The sequence below is a fragment of the Molothrus aeneus genome, chromosome 1, assembly GCF_037042795.1.
Source record: "Molothrus aeneus isolate 106 chromosome 1, BPBGC_Maene_1.0, whole genome shotgun sequence".
Lineage (NCBI taxonomy): Eukaryota > Metazoa > Chordata > Aves > Passeriformes > Icteridae > Molothrus > Molothrus aeneus.
In genome coordinates this window covers 23,116,478-23,142,542 of record NC_089646.1, presented here as the reverse complement: position 1 = coordinate 23,142,542, position 26,065 = coordinate 23,116,478, and the positions used below count along the sequence as shown (strand labels likewise).

Genomic DNA, 26,065 nt, shown 5'->3' with positions numbered 1-26,065 from the left:
AATACACTTTTAATTCAACTTCACATCAGCAGCATGACCAATTTTAGTGAGTAGGAGAGAGATTTCAAAAGCATGCCATTAGTTTCGATTTGCTTCCAGTAACAATAGATAAATTTAAAAGGACTACCACAGCAGGTTTTCACCTAAAAGTCAAAGACTGTTTTCTTCAAACCCCAGTGAGTCAGTGACATGAAAATTTATCACAGCTGGATCTACTACCACAGTTTCATTGTCTACTTCCTGTGCACCTACTTCTATGGCACTCAACCTCCTGGTTGGACACCTCTAGTTACACACAGGTGCTCACACACCACAGCTTCCCCTACATCATGTAACATGTCTCTGCCACATGGGGATGCAGGACTGCCCATGCAATCCAACAAATGTCTCCCCACAGAAAAGGGGGAGCACAAACCTCCTGTCCATGCCACAGATGTTGATACAATCACCCAATAGAAAGAAAAATATGCTGGGGAAGCCTACATTGTTAGCACAACTGCAACGTAAAGCCTAAAGTATTTTTTTATCCTACTTTTCAGGTATTATGCTTTTCTAACAAGCACATGGGTTTGTATCTTACTATTAATAAATGCAGCTACTGCTTAACAAGAGGCAGTGTGCAACATTCTGCTACTGCCAAAGTTCAGGCAGCTTCACCTAAGTGCAGTAAACCTCATATGGATACGACACAGGAGCTGCCCAATCCTTGCATGTTCTGAATGCTTCCCTGCCCTTTGTGCTTCAGACCATCCTAAAGCTGTAATCAGTTCAGTGATAAATATTAATGCTTACAGAAGACATCAGATGACAACTACCCTATGGCTTTGACTCAGATTATTAATTTTCACATTAGTTATTAAATGCCAAAATTACTCATCTGACAAAAACAGATTCAACTTTAACAACTGCAACCATTAGTTAAGGACAATGCTCACAGTACTACAGTGCAGCAACGAATACATGAATACCATAAATTACTAAGTTCCAGAGATTTCAGATAATATCATTTAACACCCAGTGTATATCACTGGGTGATATAATATAAATAGTATAAAATATTACTATATTAATAAAATATATATAAAATACTATAAAATAAAATATATAATAAAATATATAAATAATATAAAATATTCTCCAATTTTATGGAGACCATTAAACCTTTGATTTAACAAATACATTATTTTTATCATATCTGGGTTTTTTACCTATATAGTTGCTATAAAGTTTACTGACCTCTTCTTGAACATTTAGCACAGAAAAATGTTGCAGCATCCCATTATGTGTCAATAATTACTATAATGTCTAATACATTCCTTTTAAAATATCTTTTTATAGTTTTTAGACAAACTAATTATATTTTTTGCTGAAACATAAGCATATTTTTACAGAGATTATTGGGCTGCGCTAGGAAACTTAGTACCCAAATCCCAATCCTCATTTTGCCCTGACTCAGTATTGCAGTGATAAAACACATTTTAAAATATTCTGGTGGGGGTAGGGTTTAGTTAGTTAAGGTTTTGCTTCAAAAATACCCATTCATTATGCCCAGGAGACTGCTATACCCTGCTTCCTAGGAGAAAGGAAGGCTCAGAATTGAGATGGGTAAGAGATGAAGTCTTGAAGGCTCCTGGGAGAAGGCTGAATATTCTTGTTGCCTGCATGCAAAGCTCAACAAGAGGGTCTTGCCTATTTCTTCTTAACACATTTTGGCCCTAGGAAGAGAAAAGGTGCCCAGGGAGAAGAACAAATCAGTGCAGAAAAATCAGATAGAATAAGAACAAACTGCAAGTTCCTTCCCCCTCTGGTCACGGCAGACTACAGGAGGCTTCCAAGTTGCCTGGAGTAAAAGATTTTGCAAGCAATTAAGAGACTGGGACAGTTTTTGTCCGCTTGAAAACCTGTTGTCATTCAGACTGGCGTTCCTGGATTAAGGAACAGTGGGTCAGATGCAAGTGTCTTTTTATATTGCCAGAGATGAGGGTTTTTTCTGCCAAATACTCATGCAAATCGATATCACCTCTAACACTGCAAGTAGAAGAAAAAAGGCAGAGGGGAAAAAATTCTGGATGCTTTTCTCAAAAGACTTCAACTATCTCAAGGCAGCATCACTGATTAAGAAGCAAATCAGCTTTCATTAATAGTTTTTTTTTAAGGCAGGGACGCAAACAAGCAATGCAGGCATGACAGATGCAAGCCTTTGCTCCACTTATTCTACCAGTAATAGGAGTTACAGTAAACAAACTCAATTATAAAATAAATGCATCAAGGCATAAAGACGAATTTATGTGCATTATTTGGAATGTAGTAATGTGGAGTAAAACACAAAGTTAAAATAAAGGTGATATTTCAAATATTAGAAGAAGCTAAGAACAGTTACATTTTCACAGGACATGCTGAAATGCACAAATAAAAAGACACTTAAATTATGAATTTACAAAACCAGAGCCATTTATGGACAACTGCAAACAAAGGCTCAGAAGAACCAAGAAAGTAAGAAAAAAAGACTGGTGGAAATAGCCCTGTACCAGCTAGAAAGGGACATAAATCAGAATGAAGATCATAACACAAAAAAATATCACTGATAGGGTCAGCTAGTTGCTCTGACCCATTAGAGTTCCTGCTGTAGGAAGCAATCCAGATGTTCCAATTGAGCATGAACTATCTCTAAAGGCTGCAACATCTGTAGGAAAGACAGCCAGGAATACAGATTTCAGTAGTCTATGCCAGGAGGAACAGCACAGGGAGAGTCAGGAGCAAATCTTGTACCTCAGTTTGCAATAGCACATTTTGCAGCTTGGCAAGCACCACACAGTACACATATAAATCAATTCCTATTTCCAGTCATGGACAGGGCTGCAGCTGTAGCTTCCAGCAGAAACATAATTATATGTGGGGCCATGTATTTAAGATTTATTGCTTGCCTTCAATTGTGGAAAAACTGAGAAAGACATCTTTTAAACCAGACAGGAGAAGATGAGGCCATGTGTACTACGCAGGGAATTATTAACTGATTACCCTTTTCCTCAATATCTCTAACACTGTACACAGAATATGAATACATAGTTATATATAAGTGCTAGACAGGCAAGTTTGTTGGCTGCCAAAGAGGAAAATAATTGTATATTTGGACCTAATGGAGTCTGCAGAATATATGGACTGAAACAACTGCTTTATGCCAATTTCCCTTCAAGCTGATGAAAATGTTTCAGGTACTTGACTGCAATTATGTTATCAGAATGACTGGTTTAACATTACCAGGGCCAGGCATTTTTAAAACAATATCTCAGCATCACACACAAATTCCTGGAAGGGTTTAAAGCCTGATGTTATTTGTAAGACTTGCGCCTCCACCCACAAATTATAAAATCCTGGAATCATTATGTGTCAATACAGACATACCAATAAAAATGCTAAACCTAATACTTGTTTGATTTGCCTAAGTGTACTGTCCCTGGACTTCTATAACTGTCAGCTGAGACATTCTTCTTTATACTTACACATACTTACAATATCCTGCTCAGTCTTTATTTAAAATAGTTAAGTGACAGCAAATAGCCTATTTAAAGCCACAAAGAAAGGCAATGTCAAGCACAGTACCCGAGGGGACAACAATATGTGTGTCCATCAAAGTAATTTAGATTTTTATTCTATTTATGAGTCTTCATTTAAAAGTAAGCCTGAGGGAACAAGCATTGTTTTTACCTTGCAAATACAGAGAAAATTCAGAAATATAAGTAAGCTGAAGCTATTCTATAGAAGGTAAGATGTAATTTGCATCTGCCTTCCTATAAAATACTGTTTAACAGGAACTACTGTACATATTCTTTGGAAAAAGAAAGATGTGTGCTTATGTGGGTTTGTATTTATAATAACTGGCAACAAGCCAGAAAGGAATATCCATCAATAGGCAATACTTCCCTCAAGAACAAAATTAAAAGGCAGGGGGTCTTTTGTCATGCTGGGAGAGCATCAATGGCTTGCCCCAGAGAGCCAAGACTAATTTATTGCTACTGGAATATAATTGCTTGAATGGAAGCTTTTAAAATGGATTTAGGGATCACATAACTACTGATTCTGAACAAGCAGGGTCCAAAAGTCTGACTAAAAGTGAAATTACTGAAGGACCTCTAGAAAGAAGAGGCTGGCAGGGAGAGAAGGCTAATTCATATAGCTCAGTTTAACCCTTAGAAATCAGCTGTGGAACCAGACAACTTTGTCCAGAAGCTAAAACCAAAACAAGGTGTTAAAGTCTCAGATCCCCAGCTGCCTGAGTCAACAAACGGAGTACAGCACAACAAAGCATTAAAATGAAATGGTTATGAAATAACATCTTACTTCCTCTGAAACAAAAGAGCAGCACAAGATATTAGTTTGGCATGCTGGTGAAAGTCTGGGAATTTTTAGCATATGTGACTGGGTTTCTGTCCTCCCAGCCAAAGAAATCACTTTCTTGGGCTATTTTTAATTCAGCCTTGAGAGCAGGTATTGCACTGAAATTCCCAAGCAGGCTGATTCATTCATTAAAATGGTAGGACCTCAAATCATCATGCCTGGTTTTAGTAATTACTGCATGATTAGGACTAGCCTTTGTTGCTGGCCTGGCAAGAGAGACTTCTAAATATATATCACTGATTTTCATCAGTATTATTTAAGAGAAAAAAAGAGTAAATTATTCAATGGGACTGCTCATGTTTCATCTGTTGATTGAAGTTTCATCTACTCCAACTTCCAAGTTTTTTTTCTTTTCTCCCCCACCCGCCACCTCCCACTCTTATTAAAAATCCATTGGAAATTTAAAAAACTTAAACGAGCAGTACATCAGGATTGTACACTTAGCTACTCAAATAAATATTTCTAATGTGTCTATAAGCTTCAAAGGTGTTTCTGAGCACTGACAAATGGTACAGATAGCCACAGGAATACATGCAGCAAAATCTGAAAGGGAAATGCTGCTGCTGCCATTCCCTCTGAGGCTCCTGTTTTAAATGACAGGTATCTCAGGATTCAGAGGAGTGATGTACCAGCAAGTCAAACAATGTGTCTATATCCATCCTCCTCAAAGGCAAGCTCACTGGGACCAATGTGGTTATATAAAAGTACAAATATTTGAATTATTATGTCTTTTTTAGCAGGGCTACAACAACTACTGCATATCAGACCTTGAGGTACACAGCACTGCAGCCTTGGAGCAAGACTTACAAATCTGAAGCAGCACAAAGAATCTTAATAGCCAGTCTTCATTTATCCCAAAACTCAGAGAAATGAAGTTAAAAGTATCCACGTGGGGAAATGAAACACAACCCCCTGGTTTAACAAGCACATTTAACACCTGAAACTCTATGTAGGAAACTGAGCAGGGAAGAAAGCTCAGAAGTTTCAGGGGTCAAAACCAGGTCCTACTTCACCCCCTTTAGTGCTACACTCATCTTCTGTGAGTGTATTGGTTTGTTTTGGGGTTCTTTTTTTTCCCAAATATATCCAGGAGGAATTTTCCTTATTTTTTTAGATAGCAGTAATTCTTATTGAAATTCATATGTTGTAGATGCCACTTTTCATTCAAAGAACACAGAAAATTAATGAAGCTACATGATGTGCAACAATGATCAGCTATTGCAGAAGAAAAAATACTTCCTCTTTTTACTCCTTTTAAATTTCTTTTTTTTTTTTTAACCAAACAGGCTTTCTGGCTTTTCCAGAAAAAAACAGTTTTCATGAACTTTTACATTTCAGTTAGTTACATCCTGGAATAAAGTTCCCAGTATGACAAGTGAAGAGTTAAACACTTCCAAAGTAGAACAATGGGACTGATGTCCGAGTGCAAGACAAAGATCATCTGAGTGATCTATACACACACAACATATTCTGTATGTCTGGTGGGCTTCCATTTCATGTTAAAATCATTTGGCTGACTTCCCAAAGAGAAACTGGATCAAGTCTCTACTCATCTACCTTTCCATTAAATCCTGTTAATAAACTCTCTCTTTCCTGTGTGATGATTCTCAGTATCTACCTTAGAAGGAAAAAAAAATCCAAAGTGAAATCAGCTATGAAAATGCTGATCTCATCCAAGAAAGTGTGCAAAAAGATTAAGGAAGATTTTATATGTTCATACAAAAAAGCAGGACATTCAGCTAATACAATTAATTACAGTTCCCTCAAACCTGATGAACCCACACTAACTTACCTAACTGAAGATCTAGCACTGACAGCCTAAAGCATGTTTACCCTGGGGTTTTAGGGCAGTATTGTCTTAAGAGCAAATGTTTAAATGGAGGGGAGGGATTACCAACACTGTTAACAGCATTCACAGCATTCAAATATTTTGGTTCTGAGTCAATTTTACAAACCTCAGAAATTCTACTGCAGGAATGCTCAAATACTTGAATTTGGAATTATTTTCAAAGAAAACAAATATTTAAAAGTACAGTTAATATGCCAGGCATTTTCCCTTTAGCTAGCAGTTTCTGTGAAACAACTGACATGACATTTTTTGCAAAGTTACTGCTACTGCATTTGCAGGATGTTTGAATGTGTGCTCTTTTTGACTCTTACCTTCACATTCTCTGGATGAAGCCCTCCAGGGTGTTTGTCCATGTACTGACATAAATCAGTGTGCTAAAAGAAAGTCAGATGGAGAAAACTATATTAATATCCATATGACTGCAGTAATAAATACCCCTCTACTTAGGAGTGGACATAACAAATGGAAAATAAGATTTTTTTTTTCAGCCACACAAGTGCCAACACACATTTGTACCTTTACATTAATTTCATTTAACAGCCTTGATAACTGATATGAATATTCAACAATTGCAAATTAATATTTCTTCTAACACCCTGCATTTGGTAGATTAATTACCTGAATTTTAATACCATTCTAAAACTTGTAAGGACAGCATCAGCACCACAAAGATAATATCTAGACAGAAGAGGATGAACCTAAAGGAAGAATCTCACATTCAATTCCTCTTGTTCACATTATAACATTGCCCTTTAATTTTATAGTGATTCTAGATTAAGATGGGTTAAAGGTTTAGAAAATAAAGCTGAAAGGCATTGCATATCAGAGTACTGAATGGTATTTTCCAACTCAAAAAGAAGCACATATTATGGACATGTACAGCCATTAAATACAGATACTTTAGAAAAGAACATCATGGAAAATTCAAACCTAAGTTTTCACTTCATAGTTACCTATATTTCCTGCAAACATAAAACCCCAAGAAACCTCTTCAGGAAAAAAAAAAAAAAAGAAGGTTTGCAATGCATAGATTCATGTTATTTTTAATGAATAAATATTTATCCTTTTTACTATGGAAACACTTTTCTCTGAATTCTTCTCTTACATTTCTACACTTCAGCAGCAGAGTTTCAGACAAATGGCATGTTGCTTCTCTAATGTGCTTGCACAACTCAGCTTCTGGAATTATGTTCAGAATAAAAAAAAGCAAAAATATGCACTTGATTAACCAGCAAATACTCAGAGACGGAATCTGCCTTCCACATCTGGTTTCTGAACACATCTGGTAAAAATCATCCAACATTCCTTGAAAAGCTACTTGGCAATACCTGCCTCACATACACAAGAGCCCATATAAATACAGGCAGTTTTCAAAGTGAGAGTTTTGGACAAAAGTTGCCTTCCACACAGCAGAATGGTGTCTCTGTGCAACGTTTGCCAAACCAGGAGGTATTCTCTAGCTTTCTTTTGCAGAGTTATGCAGATACATAGCAGAGTTCACACCCAAGACACAAAATTTCTTCTAGCCACAACTATCCTACGTAATTGCTTTTGAAATCACAAACTACAAAAACACATTGTGCATGTGGAATTAACATTGCAAAGACATGGAGATGCATAGGATTATTAGGCTCTGCATTAGCACAACTATTTTCATGAATTCTTACATGGCTTCACGAGAGCAAGAGTCCTGACTACAGGAAATTGCTTGAATCCCAAAATGAACAGCATGCTCAAACAGGCAAACCACACTACATACAACAGAACAGAGATTATTTCAAAATGCAAGATACAGACAGCAATTATTCAATTTACAGTCTACAAATTAGTGAATGCATTTACAAAGAAAATTTTCAGATTAATTAAAAATATTCTACCAGTGAATTGCTAGTGTCAAAGAAGCACATTTTGCATAGAGATTCTTAAGTTTAGGAACTTATTCCTCATTTCTGTAAAATCTTTAGCCTTAAGGTACAAATTCCTCTTCCATTCTCCCATTCTCCTCTTCCATGCTCTACTTCATTCACAGTATTTGGCACTATTTTATCTTCTGTGTTTTAACTGACTGTGGTGGTAATGAAGCTTTCTGGGACTGCATCAATAAACCATGGACCAGCCAACCTTCAGTACACATCACCACATTACACATTTTTGTTTTGTTTACTGTATGAACACCAAGAAAACATACTTAAAGTCATCAGCTAACCTTGTCATTTGTTTTAATAAACTAACATGTTCTGAGTACTAATCCCAGAACAAGAATCTGCCTTAATATCAGCTGAAACACCATTACTACAGGTATTGACTGGTTTCAAACAAGAAATTTGTGGGAATCCACTCATTTTAATGGCTATCTGTTATTCATGAGACATGCCAGTGTTTGAATAGTGCTAGCACCTGCAGTGCTCAACAGATGTTTGAGGAAAAGCCTGAAATATCACTTTAGAAATCCCATTAGGGTGGCCAGGGAAGCACTGTCCCATCCTCACAGCCATCGTGGTCCCTGAGCACAGCACACTCCCTCACACAGGCTGGCTCAAGGAATTATTATTTGCCCTCAGTTCAATCTTTCAGCCTTTGTGAACAGATAACCTGGTAGGTGTGAGGTTTATTGCCTCCTCCACCTTCTGTTGATTTCTACAATTTGCAACCAGTCAGCTGACAGAAACCAGATCAGAGAAACACAAACCCAATGTCCCTTCTGAAGGTCCCCTTCCTGAAGCCCCACCTGTCCACCCACACTAACTGCACGTTTTTATTCACCAAAAGCTTTTCATCTTATTCAGAGCCACAACTATAGGAATAGCAATAACTCATATTTTTTATTTCCTATATATATTTGTAACAAATGGTGAGGATAACCTCATTTTCTTATGCTTATGTTTCAGTTACTATTTGGATGCATTTTCTCCATACAGAAACATCAATGATCATCATGTTTGTGTTATCCATCATTAGCTTATTCTTCCTACCCCAAGGATGAAAACAACTGGGATCCTGATATAACCTTCTGCCATCAGTTTAACCACCAAAACCTACAAAAACTGATTGAACACGTCTACCTGAAAGTCAGTGTAAGCAGCAATTTCCTCAGAATCCTGGAAACCTTACAGAGTCAATTGTGCTGCAGTCTTTTGGCATTTATTTTTTTTCCCTACACACACACTACAGGAATCTGTAGCAAACCTTCATTCAGATGGGGAAGAGAAATTGAATATATTTTCTGTTCAAATCTTTCTACAATTTGCTTTCATAAAAGTAAGAGGCTTCCTCATACATGTAACAAAACATTATGGGAAGAACTGTGGAAGCAGCTTATAATGTTAGAGTACATTGCTCCCCACTTTAAAAAAAAGAAGGTGGCAGCAAAGCAAAGACAGCCTCAGCTGCTCCTCTTTCCCAAGGTAGGGACTGAATGCACATTGAATTAAACATTAGTACAGCTAGGAAAACTGACAGTGCTGCAGAGACAGCTCTTTCTAAACCTGTTTTCCCTTTTGGCAGCCAAAGTGTCTGCTCCAGTGCTCGTGTGCACAACTGACATTGAAGGAGACAACACGAATACAAGTTTAGGAAAGCATTAGAAAAAAAAAAAAAAAAACAAGAGACCAAGCTGGATGAAAGCATTTTTTTAATGTATTCCATGAAATTTATACTATATAGATGGAGTCTTTTTCTTCATGCTGTTTTGAAGGTGGAAAACAATGTGTTTTCCCAAGTGGAAGAGTGGCTGCCAATACAGCCTGCCATACTCTGACACTGGAGTCTTTGCTGCAGTCACCACCCTGATCTAATAAAATAGATACCCTAAAGGAAAATTCAAGATACAATTACATATTGGCAATAACATAAAACTATATTGAAACAAAGAGAAGAAACAGACCAACCAATACACCCTTTACAGTCCATTCTGCACTGTCTCAGAGGGTCAGGCCACCTCACAGGGCTGCAGCATACTGGGGATGGAGTACAGAGACTTCCAAGTAATTGAACACATTCTGATCCCAAGTGGACCTGGCTAGACCAATTCTGCTTCAAGCTAGTTTTTAACAGCTCTATCAGCCATACTGTCAACCCCCAACACACACAAATCACCAAAGTAATACCATGCTGACAGAACATTTATTATTTTAGTTTAAGTTCAAAATCCCATTAGTTCCTGTTCTTTACACTCCACCAGCTTACCCACACCTATATGTACAATATATAAATATTGTAATTAGCACTCCTCTGCTCAAAACAGCTACACAAAAAACAATAAGCATAGATAAATCAAGTTTCTATAGAGAAGAACTCAAAAGCTAGGAAAGTCCAGAATTAATGGGGTTTACCCTACCTTTTAATTGTTTCTCCATTAAATGTCTATTATGATATCTCCTAAAAGCTCATACCTTTTTTCCTTCCCAGGATTAGACATACACACTGAACAGAATAGGAGATACTTAATTGAAAAATAGCTGTGCTGTTTTACAGTTACGGGGTTTTCTTCTATTCTCAAACAGCTTGCAGAGTCTGTTTTTTTACTACTTTGAAGACAGAAATAATCTCACAGGTTTTCCTACCCTGCTTATAGCTATGCTACTGACATGTTTTACAAAGAATAATTTCAGAGCAATGCAGGAGACATAGGGCATTATTTCCTTTTATCAGATAGGGTCTTCAAGCAAAGACAAAAAAAAATTCTAAGAATCACTGATCTGAGATATTCTGTCCAAAGAACTTCGGTTTTGACTTTTCAGAGTATTTGGCACTATTTTGTTCTGACTGACTGTGGTGGTAATGAAAGATATTCTGGTCTTCAGGTGCATGCTTCGCCCCCACACACCCCCCTCTTACTTTTTGCTGTCTCTGATGGGCAATGTGGTTTGTCCTAAGCTGAGAACACCTGGTGGACATTGCAGAGGGAACTGTCTGGATGCTCTCATTACAGAGATGGGGAAGCTGACATGTTGCTACTGACTTTGATGCACACTGGCCAGAAAAAGAATATGAAATGCATTGGTAATATTTAAATACATATTAAAAATAAATCTAAGCATAGTCATCCACCCAATCATTGTGTCCTTCTCATGCCTGGCTGAGAGCCTCATCTCCAATATTCTGCAATGCTGACTTCAGTTACAGCTGTAAATGTGTAATGCTTTTGCAAAGAGGACTGAGAATCTCATACTGAATAGCAAAAATCTGTAATGACAGCAATTTCAGCTGGTGATGACAATTCCCAATACAGCAGAGGTGGAACCCAGTTGTCTACAGCAGTATTACCTAACTTGTCTTGAAATGATACCTTGAATGAGCAGGAACCTCAGAAGATTTCCTGGTTCCCACATTCACAAAAAATGAGAGAAATCCAACAACAACCACATGCCTTCACCACATAATCCTTTGCAGAGCTGCACAACAGGCACTTCCACAAGGATGAAAAAAGGAGATTGCCCAGGCCATCTTTATCTTGGTGTCCTCCAATTACAAGAGCTTCACTTTCCCACTTCACTAACAAAACAAGAGGTTTTCTGCAGACCCTCTTATGCTTTAAGTGAACAACTCGATCTCTCCTCCCACTACTGGCTTCCCCAGAAACAATTTCATTTTGTCAGTAATGAATACCTACAATATCTGAAGTGAGAGACTAAAGTATTTGAGAAGAGAGGAAGAATCTTCAAAGACATAGCTCTTAAGTACAATTTATAATTTTTCTGAAGCTTATCACTTGACCAATTTTGGGGCAACTTTCAAAATAATAGTCCATACTACCCACACCACAAAGGCTACCCATCCCCTAAATTCCAAATCCATACTGTCCAGCTTGAATACTTTAAGTAAGGGTACTCTAGATAGAGGCAAGATATCTTGGCCATTTTTGCTGAAAGTAAAAATAGGTAATCTGAGACAGGCTTTGGCATTTTTGCCTTCAAATAATTGTATTTCACTACTGTGTGCCAGAAGATCATTGCTCCAGGGCTGCACCTTGACTGGCACACACAGGTACACCTCCTTGAGAAAGCCCTGTCCAGCCTTTTTATTATCTTCTCTCAGCACATAAAAGCACAAACCCTATCCTCAGTGCACATCTCCAGTAACAAGGCCTCCATTAAGAGACCCATGACCCTTCCTGGGCTAGATGGAACAATTTCTAAATAGAGCAGAGATTGCACAGTGTTTCCTAGGATAGGGGATAGAAGACCCATGCTCAGCAATACTGGTTCAACTAGTCTTGTTTCCAAACTAAATATAGAAGCACATCAGCCAATGCACATTTTTGACCCAAACTTAAATTAATCGCAAATATTTTCCTCCTGGTGATAGAAAGAAGTATCACAACTCCTACAGGTACCTGAACATGACAGGGAGATTTAAGTTACTTTTCCAACATAACTGCTCATAGTCTAAACAAAAATCAACCAAGTCATACAAGAATTAAAAAAAATAAGAAAAAAAGAAAATGCACACTTGCTCAGACTCTCTCTGTAATATTTTCCACTCATTTTCTCCCCATACCCTGACAACTCCACAAAAAGTATGATTTACTTATGAAATATTGTCTTCCAGACTCACACGAAGAAATTAATTGGGGTTTTGATTTAGACTTGGGGCAATGTATAATTGTATGAAGGTCATTTTATTCAGCAAGACTCTGGTTTATGCAGACACATGTGAGTTTATGTTTGTGAGCATACTGGGTATAAGCATCTGCTGAAGGGAAAAGAATTCTGGCTGATGTTTATACAGCTGAAGCAAGGTTTATATACATTACATCCTAGGTCTGGAAAAGAGAGCGTATGAAAAAAAGACAAATGTTGACGATTCTTCCCTTCTCCTCTTGAAGGAATTCTAATTATGAATAGATGAGTAAACCACAAACTAGAAATGTCCTGAGATATGCTCTGTGCTTCACTTTGACATCAACTGTTTTGCTCAGCTATTCCTGCTCAGAAATCAGACTTTGCTACCAAACACAAACGTGTTCAGACAAAGGCTGGGACGTTTCCTTTCAAGGTATGGCTGGTGACATGAAATGATCTCTACTTTGCCCACCCTTCTCCATAATAATAACATGACTGTCATTCTCTTCTAAGTAAATTAGTCGCTTCTACTTCCCATGCAATACATTCTCTTTCCCTCCTCTTCCTCAGTCATGATAAATCTCCATGTGACTTAGGCATCCCATAATTCTGCCTAATTGGTTTCAGCTGTCATTTTTGAAGCTGAAATGCACAGAGAGCCCGGGGCTTGTGAATGGAACAGGAAGCACTTCTAACCTCATTCCCATCATGTAGAACCAGCAATGTGTAAGAGCCCTCCCATTAAAACAAAACCGGGAGGATTTGGCTGCCGGCGATGCCGTCGTGCAGCAGACAGATTGTGCTGCTCCACTGAGGCAGCCAGGCTCTTGTGAGCCATTCCTCTCTCTTCAAAGAACAGCACGCATTATTTATGCCCTAGCAGCTTTCCCGACTAAAATACTTCCCCTTTTGTCACCAACAAATTCTTAAACCGATAATATAATTTACCAATAAAAGGATGGGCACCAGGAATATTTAAAGTGACAGGAGAATAAAAAAAGCTAATTCCTTTTAAATGGCGTGTATCCTCCAGCCTAAGCACTCTGCAGATTACTGTGCCACAGTTTAAACTTATTTCATGTCACTGGTATCTTCAAAAGTGTCAAAGACTTTTATTTTCATGTATTTCTTTGGCTTTCTCTAATTCAATCTTTTCCCTTTATGAGGTGACACAGTGTTACCCCATGCTAACAAAAAATACCGTCCAAGCTATCTCTGGGTGATACCTAAGCAACTTCCAGCAGAACAGCAGCAGGCAGCAGCACCAGCTGGGCTGAGCAGCAGGGGAAAGATCTATATTAGCGAATCAAGGAAGAAAAAACTGCCCCACAAGACACTCGTAATGAAAACAATTCTGCTAACAGATGTTTTTAGTGCCTTGGATTTCTCTCACACTGTCAACAAAGATAAGCATACTTCAAAATACATGAACAATACTATATAGAAGACTAGGTGGTGGGGGAGTACATAATACAGATAGAAACATATCTGAAAATCCCAGAGAGAAAAGGGATACACAGTTGTCTGATTTTTGGCTGTTGCTAGAAAAGATAAATTTATTTATGGATACAAAGTCCTTGTTCATTCCACAGAGAATAATCTGGTTCCTTACAGGCAAGTGAAATGCGCACCACTAAGGAAAGAATTGCTGAACTAAAAGCTCTTCAACAAAACACAGTTTTCTAAAGATGCCGGTTTATCCTCCTCCTTATTCTCTGTCCACCTTAGTAATTCTATCAGCTTTGTGTTCCTAGTAAATCAGGTTAAGGAGACAAAACCCACTTAATTTAGTGAGATTATCTGAACAAAAGAATGACATTGCAAAAATAAGTAGGAATTCCTGTTTAGTGTGATCAAAATTTAGCACCAAATCATCAGCTTGTGCAAACTGTGATGGACTTAGAGACCTCAAAATGAACAGAGTTGGGAAAATTTTTGCAAGCTGTTAACACATGTGCCCACAAGGATGGGCATGTGCATTTTCTCTAATTTGTTATGGCACTGAGCTTCCACAACACTGACCACGATATGCACATATAACAAACAAACAATCAAAAATAAATATGATAAATATTTGAAGATACAAGAAAGTTTCTGGTTAGAGCATGGAAGATACCCATAGGCTCCTGGTGAGAGTACTTTCTCCAGGACCATGCAAGCAGAACTCATACATGGGAGGGAGGCTGACAATCCATATAAATCCACACTAGTCAAGTATCCACATTAACATTGGCATGGCACTGGCCATGGATAATTCACTTGTATCCACAAAATCTCATCTGGCACAAGAGCCCTTCTATGGTGGTGTGTGCTGGGCAACAAAACAAACGCCATCTTCAGGGCAGGAAATGACCAGTGTAAAGCCTTCCTTTAGAAACTTCCACACCCTACATAGACCTCTCTTCACCCTGAGTGGTTTTTTTTCCTGTCATGTATCCTCATCCTAACTGCCCATGCATGATTGTAAGATTAATAAAAATTTTATAGGGAAAAACTCAGTTCAGACTGCAAGGCACACAAAAGAAAAATTATCCTTCCACAGATTAGATCCTCCTTATTCAAAGTAGTAAAACAGAAACAATCAATAGGGCTTTTTAACTTTCAAGAGCTGGCTCTGTTTATTATTCAAGCTTGGTTCTTGGTTCTTCCTATTTAATATTTCTTAATTATCTTTTACATCATAAAACTATAAACATAAAAAATATCTGCAATTATTGATTTATTCATTCTGACTTCAGGATTTTACTACTTGTATTTTGCCTGAACTGCTTGCCCAAGTTTCTGTTTTTAAAGATTGCATAGATACATTTTTTATCCATCTGACTAAATTAGTACAAAGCTTCATACTTCATTCAGGAAGGAAAAAATCTATTTTTAAGATTTAGAATTATGGTAATCATCACTCTCCAAACACTAAGTTCTGGACTGGTGGTTTGTTTGTTTTTTCAATCTGCACTGAATAAATAAGGGCTTCACATTTTAAGAGGAATTAAGAGTTGCAACCCATATTATTAAAGAGAGCCTGAGGAAAAAAGTTTAATTAGAAAGGACAGTCTCTAGTGCAAGCTGAGATGTTGTCAGGTGTCACCTCAGAGGGAACTAGAAAATGCCAGTTCATGCAGAAATAAACATATAAGGAATACGTGGGATGCCACCAGAACTACTGATGATAGAGCTGTGTATAAATCTATAACATAGCAATAATTAATTACTAAAAAACCCAACCAAAATACCAACATGCACTAACAAACAAAAAGTACAAAACCAGAAGACTTTATTTTTAAAATTTTGTTTAAAGTAGTAAAATAAACTGATATATCTTTTCTTCTGCTCCTGACACAGGAAAGCAACAGCATATTAACTTAATTGAAAGACTAAAGGTATTATTATTTTGCTGATGAAAGTTATGATGCAGAAAGATACATATAGAAAGGACTTTAAAAAATCTTATCTCTATCTATTATCAATGATAAAATTCTGTTGATTATTTGCCTGAAATTGTTCTTTAAAAACTGAAAGTATTAGACAAACCTTCACCCTATAGTAGCTTCTGAAGTGCTTTATTATTGTTAGCATGAAAGGGGCATTCCTTGAGTTTAATCTTTCTCTTCCTTACTGTAATTTCAGATTTTCTTTTTCATCCTCTTAACCATTCACATAGAAATAGGTCACTGACTTTCTCTATGATATATTTAAAGATTGTAAATGTCTCATCCTTTTTTTATCCCCAACTCTTAAGAGCCCTACTTACTTTGACTTTTCCTTAGAAGGCTTTATTCTCGATGTTTACTCACGCTTGTCTTTTTCCCCCTCAGGTCTCCAGCTGATTCATGTCTTTCTTGTGTTTACAAATTTACCCTTTAGGATGGTGGCCTTACCTGTACCAAGTAGAGTGCCATCACTGGTATGTCTCCTATGCACGTGTAACTTACTACATGTATATGTTTTTTTGCAATGACACTTGCACTTTTATCTGTAGTTTAGGAAAAAACTAATTGGGACCTGTCAGAAAATAGAATATCTCATGGGATTTCCAGTATTTCATCTGTCAGCTCAACTCTTGATGTTTCTTATGCTCTGATTTTGTTGTGTTTGGGGTGGTTTTTTTAATAATTACATTGAATGCAAGTGTTAATACTTAATAAAAAGAAGAATAAATAATAGATGCTAATTATTAAATGGTGCACAGCATACCACAAATCTAACCAATATTTACTAACTGTTAATAAATTGTACAAAAAATGATCATTCAGATACATACAGCCTTCCAGCCTGTCGGATTGTAAATCTTGATTAACTTTATTAATACACCTATTCATCAGCATGTGCCCTCCTTATGAAATCTGCATAACATGTTGAAATCCAGCAAAGACAGGATCATAGAATCACAGAACGGGCTGAGTTGGAAGAAACCCACAAGGACTATCAAGTCCAACTCCTGGCCCTGCACAGCACTACCCCCAAGAGTTACACCATGTGCTCAAGAATATTGCATGAGTAACATCTGTCCTTGCTAGACATGTGTAAACTTCTTAGCTAGCAGGAGTATTTTTATTTAAATTTAAATAAAAATTTAATTCCTTCTTTCCTACCAATTCCCATGTCTGGCAGAATCTTTACCTCTCAGCAAAGCACTAAACACTTTCCTTCTGAAATCCCACCTCAATCCCTCCCTCCTAAAGCCTATTTTGTTTGCATTTCCAGCCTATGCTTGGACATCAGCAGCACCTGTCTCTGATCTGCTCATTAAAACTTGAAAAACAAGGCTTTTCCCAAGAGCACTATTCCCTTACTGCCTCTTCTCAATAGTACAGGATTTCTTTTCTCTCTGTTTACCCTCAGCCTTTATCTGTCATCTTTTTCACTGCAATTTAAGCAATGCAACTTATGGCAAGCCTGGGGCACGAGGCAGGGTTAAACTACAGGCGAGCAGCTCCTTCTCTGGTCAAGGTAAACAGAAATTACTAAGTTCAGCTGCTCCCATGCTGGAGCCCTGAGTGGCTGCTCCTTGCCAGGGAGGACAAGCACGTTCACAGCAAGCAAGGGCGACTGCAGGCACCTGGCTTTGTGCAGAGCTTCCCTAGCTTTCAGTTCTTGCTTACCATGGCTGGACAGGCACCTTGATTTCAAAGGGGAAGAAAAGCACCCATCATTTCATTCTCACACCAAAATAATGTAACTCAGGCTCCAAATGAGATTTGCTTTAAGTCAAGGGTTAGAAGACTCCTCCTTCCTTCTTGTGCCCAGTTTCTCCCTAGGTATTACACATCACTGAAGGATCCTAGCGAGAACAGCTCAAAGCAGCTCTGGGACATTACTGATTTTTCCTGCTCTCTCATCCACTAAAAAAAAAAAGTGGCTTTTTTGGTTTGCTTTCACAAACAATCAATGCCATCATACCTTTGGTTTCAACACTTGCTCCCTAATAAAATAAACAAAAATGGAAAAACAATAGTAGTCTTCAATCCAAAATATCAAAAGTTATAAGAAATTGAAATTTTTCAATGGAAAAATTTTTGATCCTTGCAGGTGATTAACTTTGCCCATTTTCTTACATTATACTTTCTAAGTATTGTGTAAGACAAATTTGTCCCAAGACAAATTCAAAATCTCAGCCATGTAATTCTTAATTCTGATAAAGAGTATACATGGCAGTTTCCAATAAGCTTTAAAATGAGAAACTCACACCTATTCTTTTGTTACAGGAAATGGGAGGGAAATGTAACTAATTAACTTTATTAAGTAAACTCTTTGTATAACAACCTATTTTAGCTGCTGTAATGAAGCAATGAAAATTAAATATTCTTCTTTAATGGAAAGGAATTTTTAGAAGCAAAAACATACACAAATATTAAAATAGGCAAGGCAATTGAAAATGCTTGGGTTTAAATTACATTATTAGATTACTCTGGAGCTTTTTCACTGTTGAGGCAGACATAATATTACTCATTACTCATCCTCCCAATTATAAGTATGTGTTCTTGTTGCAAACTTAGTTCATAAATATTGAAAGCATGATATAAAGTATTGCTATACAAGCTCACTTGTACATGCTAGGAATAGGATAAGCTGCTGGTTCATTTATTGATAATAATATACTTACATAATTATGCATAATACTAAAAACCTCGTTATCATTCTACCAAGCCTGTAGCGAATACGTTTTGCTTAGGATTACCTTTTAGCAATTATAGGTTTCTAAATTCAGTCATCTTCCTTCTAAATAAACAAGTGAAGCAGCAAACGGCAGCAGCTAAGGATCATTTTAGAGCAAACAGATGTGAAGCCACCTTCAGAGATCTCACCTATAAAATCCACCACCTCCTTGGGCAAAGCTGGCCATACCAGTGACACTGGCACTAAAGCCACCATCCCCATAAGATCACCTGAGCTAACACCTACCCAGAGCCTGGTGAGGAAGGGAACAAAACCTTTGTGAGCAGTCACACACGTCCACTGAACTGTGAAGCTGAACTGACCTTTTACTTTGGGAAGTCACTTCAGTGTCAGACAGCAGATGCAAAGCATGTCAACATCTCTTTTTCAGGTCTTGCTTAGCACATCCCAGTTAACTATACAGAAATAATTTTCTTTACCATTTATACATGAAAGACTATCAGCCATTCAGGTTTTGTAGAGGAAATTCCAAGCAGTTAATTCTCAAAACTCCCCAGGAAGTAATGCCTCTCAGCCATCCAGTGATAAAACTGAGCTCTAAGCACACTTTGCATTATGCTGATGTAAGAGTTAACATATGCCTTAGTAACAAGGTACTGTAGTCTAAATTATTTTCTACTAAGTTCTTTCATTTAAAATGAGAAAGCTCCCTTTCTCCCACATAAATGTACAGCTCCACATCCACCACCAAACTGTTGATATGGAGAATGTCTGATAGTTGAAGATTGGGAGAAATTCAGAATTTTTAAAGACTGACTTTTCTTGGCTTTGCAGACCACCAAGGTTAAAGTTAAAAAAATTCTGTCATGTCTTCACCTGACAGACATACATATTTAAAAGAAAACTAATTTCAGGGACCCAGAGATTTTAATGACTGCCATGTTCCCTTCCAGAGGCTATTCTGCTTTCAGCATTTAACTTGCTACCATAATGCATTTTGCAATTTAAGGTGCTGCCACATGAAATAAAATTTCATTCTACTCTTTTGGAGTCAATGCTGAAACCAAACACCTCTGTTAACCTCAGACATTTCACCAGTATTATTTTCCCTAAGGAATCATCTCCAACCTAGCAACCCAAAGTTTCCATTTTCTGAGAACTCTCGGATCACTAACTGTTCATTCCTAATTTAGTCAAGACAACTCACTCAGATGTCTTTTATTATGTTTGAAAAGGTCAGTAGTAATCAATGGCAATAGTATCAGTTCCATGATATCCCTTTATGAAATAAATCAAATTCAATCCCTTTTAGGTTAGGATTCAGTCATTCAAAAATGTACACCACCATGTAATTTTAATCACATGAATATTTTGACTTCTTTCAGTGCAAATTACTCATATGATTGAGCTAAACCATGTACAGGTGTTGAAATAACAACAAACCAGACATTACAGATACAGAGCTCAGTAACACCAATTACACAGCTAGATTGCATACTCAACCCGCCAAAATTTGTACTTTTAAATGGGTAACTGTAATTTTTGCCTCTGCACATTCACACCATGCACTGAATGGAAAATTTATAACCAAAGGAACAAATGAGATCCTTGCAATCATGCAATTAAAACCTGTATCATGCACACTCAGAAGAATTCATTTCAGGTTATGTGGCCATTCTCAAGCATTATCAGATACTGCTTGATCAGACTATAACTTTACATTACCGAACAATGAAAACAGACTTTTTAAAAGAAATTCTGTCATCTCAAGGCAGAGGAGCATGTTACAATGTCATTATTATACAGTCTTTATGATGTTTGGAGAGACTAAAGTATCCTTCCTTTCTTCCCCAGTAGCATCTTGAGAGACTGCCTACCAGCCTAAACACTAAAATATACTTGGATCAGTTGCTAGAAACCATTACTAAATGAGATTCTCAAACAGTCTCAATAGCTACCAAACACCATTGGAACCAAAAGGTGCAACAGCAGCACTGGTTCCTTGCTGAAAAACAGCTTAGTGAATCCAGAAGAATGTGCCACTGCATGAAACTTAATCTGTGTCTGTACATGGCTGGGAGTCAGAGTCTTAAACAACCTTTCTTAAACAACCTGTCCAAACAACCTTACTGGATATAAAATCTAGAAACTTGCATCAGTGTAATAAGCAAAATGTAAAATCCATCAATTTGAAATTAGTGTAATAGGCAAATCTACTTTAGGGAGAAACCTATTTTAGGGAGAAACATATTCTATACATCTAATTTCTCAACCAGTTCTGAAGAACACAGCTAAATACAGCTGCTGATAAATGGGATAGCAAAATGTATTCATGTAAAGATATGCAAATAAGTGTACACTGACCATTACATAAAATTAAGTATCAAGGCTTTTCCTATGTTAATTCAGTGTGTAAGTCAGGAGCAGGAAAATTATTGAATTTAAAAAAAAGGAATTAAATTTTTATTACTGTTCCAATATCTGAGGTAAAAAAATACATACTGTATCAGATGCTCAGCAGGCTGCTGCAGCTGAATGCCCTCACCCTCAGAGTGCAGCACATTTATGTAAATACACAAGGTGAATGGCTTCTCCAGACAGGGTTCTGTGATGCTGTGTGCATTGTCATGTAAAAATTAAGGCCTGCCCCCAAGAAACACACAAAATAATTTCATCTGTCTTAAGCAGAGTTGTATTTAGAGTAATGCTAGCAATCACTGTACTTTATAGACAGTGTCTTACAGACTATAATACAATAACTGATATTATACTGAAAATCTAACGGTGTCTAAAGTCATTTGTTCCTTTTACATTACATGTTCTTGGACCCATCTGTGAAAACTGGGAGGTTAATTATGATAGTACATTGCATAATTCCACAGCTAAATGCTGAAGTAGTTCTACATAAATGCCATATGTTTGTCTTAGAAAAACTAAAAAGATTAATTAGGAGGCCAAGGCCAGTACTTTGGAAAGTAATACTTTTGACACAATTAGATCCTTACACTGTCTAATATGTAAATTGAAGTTTTAATTAATAGGTTAAGCATTAGTCATGGAAAAACTAAAAAAATCCCAAATTCCAAATTGCATGCATCAGACATTTTTTTACTGATATCACTTATAAAAAGACACTCTGCACAAGCCAATCACAAAAAAAAAGGCAATTTAAATTTGAGATAAGCTTTTCATCAAGGAGCTACCTGTTAAGCATTTCAGTCCTGTTTTTTCCCTACATTATTCTCACCTATTTAAAGTTACCTGATCACATCAATAAAGAAAAAGCTCCAATAAACAAATTATAACTAGGAAGCAGAGTATGTTTGAAAAGTCAACTCAACATTCTAAGGTCCTTCATAGCCTAGCAGCCACTCCATCTCTGAATCTGATTAAACCCATCTTTTAGCCTACTCCACTACAAAGCAAAATCTCTTACAGCCATCACTCTCCTGAATAAAGGGCTATTTTGGCCTAATTCATAGATCACTGATGGTAAAGAGAGCACTTCCATAAAATTCAATACACTCTGGACCATATCTAGAACATACAGTCACTTTACTCACCACATATTCAAACACAAGTGTCAAGGTCTCCTTGGTGTGAATGATGTCATGAAGCAGCACAATGTTTGCATGTTTCAATCCTTTCAAAAGAGAAGCTGAAAAGCAAAACATAAATGTTATCTTAAAGAGTATCCAGGTATTTTATATTGATTTGCCCTCCTTTTTTAGTGACTTAAATGAGCTTCATAACCTGACAACCAGTAGCTGTACTTTAGTATCTTCTATGTTCACGAGTTTCACACATCCAGTTTTTGAAGATCACACCTTCCCATTCAATGCTATTTTCTCCACCTTGCTGGTCAAACTCAGCCTCACTCTGAGGCCAAAATGAGCTGGAGCAAGAGATTCTTCCTTTATACAACCTCCTCTAAGTGAATCACTCATGTCAGAGCAACCAGACACCAAGAGCACTCCTACACTCAAAGGTTTTTTTTCCCCTCAGACAAATTCCAGCATGTCTTTTCAAAGCATAATCTTTCATATCCAACACAACAGAGTTGCTGTCTAAATTAAGTGCAGTGTCTATCCTAAGAAAAGAGTTTTAAGCAATAATACTCCTTTCTCTCAAATATAACAGAGATATAATGAATCATTTGTATTAGCCCCTGAGAATAAATACATTGTATTTTCTCACTATATTTTTTAAAGGTACTAGCTCATGTTTTCAGAAAAGACAAAGACTTATCTAGTGAACTTTCAGGTAATCTCCTTCACTAATTTTTTTTACAACCTAATACATATTTAATGTTCATTCCATATTACATATTTAATGTTCCACAAGATGTGGCATATTTTAGCAATATATGCTGACAAGCCATGTGTTGTTACCAACGTCGTTCTGTTGTCAGTGCCTTGTCATCTCATGCATACATCTGAGCAGGACTATCAGTCACCCTAGCAAGTAAATAATAGATACAAAGACATGCAAATGAGTGGCACATTTCTAAACTGAATAATGTGGAACTTTCTTCTCTCACCCTTCTACTTTTGTCAAAGAAAAAAAATGAAAGGCCAAATGTGTGTCTCAATCCTTTACTCTGCTGAAAGGAAACTCCAGTGCTTCCACAGCACTGTTACCCCTTGCTGTCCTATTCAGGGTTTTCTATCAAGCTGAGGTAACTCCAGGGGGCATCTGGCTTTGAATTAAGATAAGTACATATCATCTCTCATTCTGGTCTTTAGGAGATCAATCTGACAAGTTAATCACTCTAGAAAGCAACACAAAAGCAACATGGCATCTGGCTGCATCAGTGTTCCTCCACAAGCATCCTTAGCATCAAACTCTGGGATTCATCCTACGCAGAAGGCAGACAGCAAAGGGGAAAATACCACAAAGCTGCTTCAAAGTGAGTATCATCACAGACATGATGAAGACAGGACTGTAAACCTGCAAGGAAGCTTTATGACCAAGAATGAGGCAACCCTACAACCTGAATGAAGAGGTGAGAAGAAAAATTTCAAAAGAGTTTGCTTTAGCCTGCACTCCAAAGCTCATGCTATTTAGAGACCCAGCACAGAGGATTCTTTCCTGTGCTCTGATCTTGTTGCCACTGAGCTGTAAAACAGCTACTGTAATTACAAATAAGAATTTTAGACATTTGATCAGTGCATGTCTAGAAACTGTTAATATCCCACAAATTAAATAGAGGCCTTTTTCAGAAAAGAAGAGCCGTGAGCAATTTCCAAGGGATGTTCATCTTAGAACTTGGACAACTTGGAACTAAAGCTCAGAGAGAGTTGGATATGTTGGGGTTTTTTTAAAGACAATGATGAGAAATTGCTACTGGAAAAAGGTGTGGATACACAAAAAAGAAAGAACAACTGTTCTGAAAGGTACCTTCTAAGAGAAACAAGAACTTGTAACCTGGGGAAACCATAAGAAGATTTCACCTGAAGTAACTGAGGTTTTCACCAGCTCTTTCCTCAAACTTTATTGAACAACCACACATTCACAGACACTGTGAAAAAAAACTTCCTCCTAGCAGAGCCTGTGTCAAACTCTAATAGTATTTATGGCCTCTGTCAGCTTTTGCTGTTCAGATCATCACCTGAGGCCTTTAATTCCTCTAGTTGGCCATTACTTTGTTGCTAGAATCTCTATAAGGGTCATTAAAGCTTAAACAGTACATTGAAAGCAGCTTACCTCAAGGTCTTTGCGAATACTGTCTTTTCCCTTCAGTCCCCTCCCCCACTCTTATTTATCTTCTCTAATATCCAGTTCTCCCCTTTTACAGCCTCAGTAATCAGCATCTGCCATATATTACAAATTTCACCTGCAGGGTGAAATTTCTGTCTTCTCCATTAGTCCAAGTGAAATACAGTAGGTAATATAGCACAGAGAGCAAAATCATCTTAATTGCATGAATTTTACACTGCAGAAATAACCAATTACACTATGAATTGATATTGTGAGAAAACAAATATAACTGGTGAAAGTAAGAATTACCCTACATGTTCTTCTATCAGGACTTACCATTAAGAAGATTGCCTGTCTTGTGAAAACACTGCTTTTTTTCTTTAAAAAGAGGGTGAGAGGGAAATTAAAAAGAGAAAAAAAAGGGAACGGAGAGGAAATTAAAGAGAGGAAAAAAAAGTTGTATGAAACAGGTAAGCTGTTTCTTCTTCCACAGACTACTTTAAAAACAAAATGAAATATGAACCATAATATGGAGGTTTTTTCCAGAAAAACAGCTTTTCAGCTGTTTTGACCTCTACACCTCCTCTTTTGGGCAAGTTTTTACAGGAAGGGGATAGAACTTTGGATGAACTCCACTAATTCAAAGACAAAACCCAGAAATCCACATCCAAAAGAATAAAAAGGAGTCCAGAGAATCTGTCAGCATCACTTGAGACAAGGCTGACTTTACCTTTGAAGCTGCCAATGCAGCTGCTACTGGAGCTCAGTAAGAAGTCAGGTACTGCTGTGCCTGGTGTTACTTCTAGAACAAAATAATTCTGTCAGAGAAGGCCATCTCCACCCAGTGATTATTACCCATGGTCTTCACACAGAATTGTTTTCTTCTAAGATAAAAGGACTAAAATATTGTTGAAAAAACATTGCAACAACTCACAAAAGTGGAACCAATGTACTAGTACTCACTGTACTCTTAACATGAATTTTTAATAACAAAATTATACAATAGTGCTTCAAAAGTACTGGCATTCTTTTTTTACCCTTGGTATGAAATGTAAGATAAACAGATGACAGCACTTTTAATTAATTTCTCCAAAGAGTTCTGAGGAGGAACAGCAGGAAGGAATGTTAAAATTCATTTTTAAAACACTTTGGACAAAGTATTATATGGGTTTGAATGGCCAGGTGCTTTTTCTGTCACCTGTGTGTGCACAGTTCTACACAGGCACTTCTAATAGTAAAACCCAGGGAAGGCGAATTGTTGACATACTTCAACAATTAGCAACATCCCAGATGATGATTTCTGTGACTTTTACACAAGCTCATGATATGAGTTGCTAAATGTACCAACACTCCACACTTTCCATCAAGGGCTAATAACCATATTTGCATACTTAAAGGAAACACATTGCATTTGCTTGAATAACCATCACAGGCTTTGCTT

The 26,065-nt window shown here is 37.2% G+C and overlaps 1 protein-coding gene across 5 annotated transcripts in view; it reads right to left on the bottom strand.

The window, feature by feature from the left end:
* CDK14 (cyclin dependent kinase 14) overlaps window positions 1–26,065 on the bottom strand; it is a 344,883-nt gene that overhangs the window by 189,382 nt on the left and 129,436 nt on the right. For all 5 annotated transcript variants that reach the window (XM_066553161.1, XM_066553153.1, XM_066553178.1 and 2 more), the window contains 2 exons: window positions 22,488–22,582; window positions 6,556–6,618 (listed from right to left, as the gene is read on the bottom strand). In XM_066553161.1, the coding sequence (XP_066409258.1) occupies window positions 6,556–6,618; window positions 22,488–22,582 (158 nt within the window). The remainder of the gene's footprint in view (window positions 1–6,555; window positions 6,619–22,487; window positions 22,583–26,065) is intronic.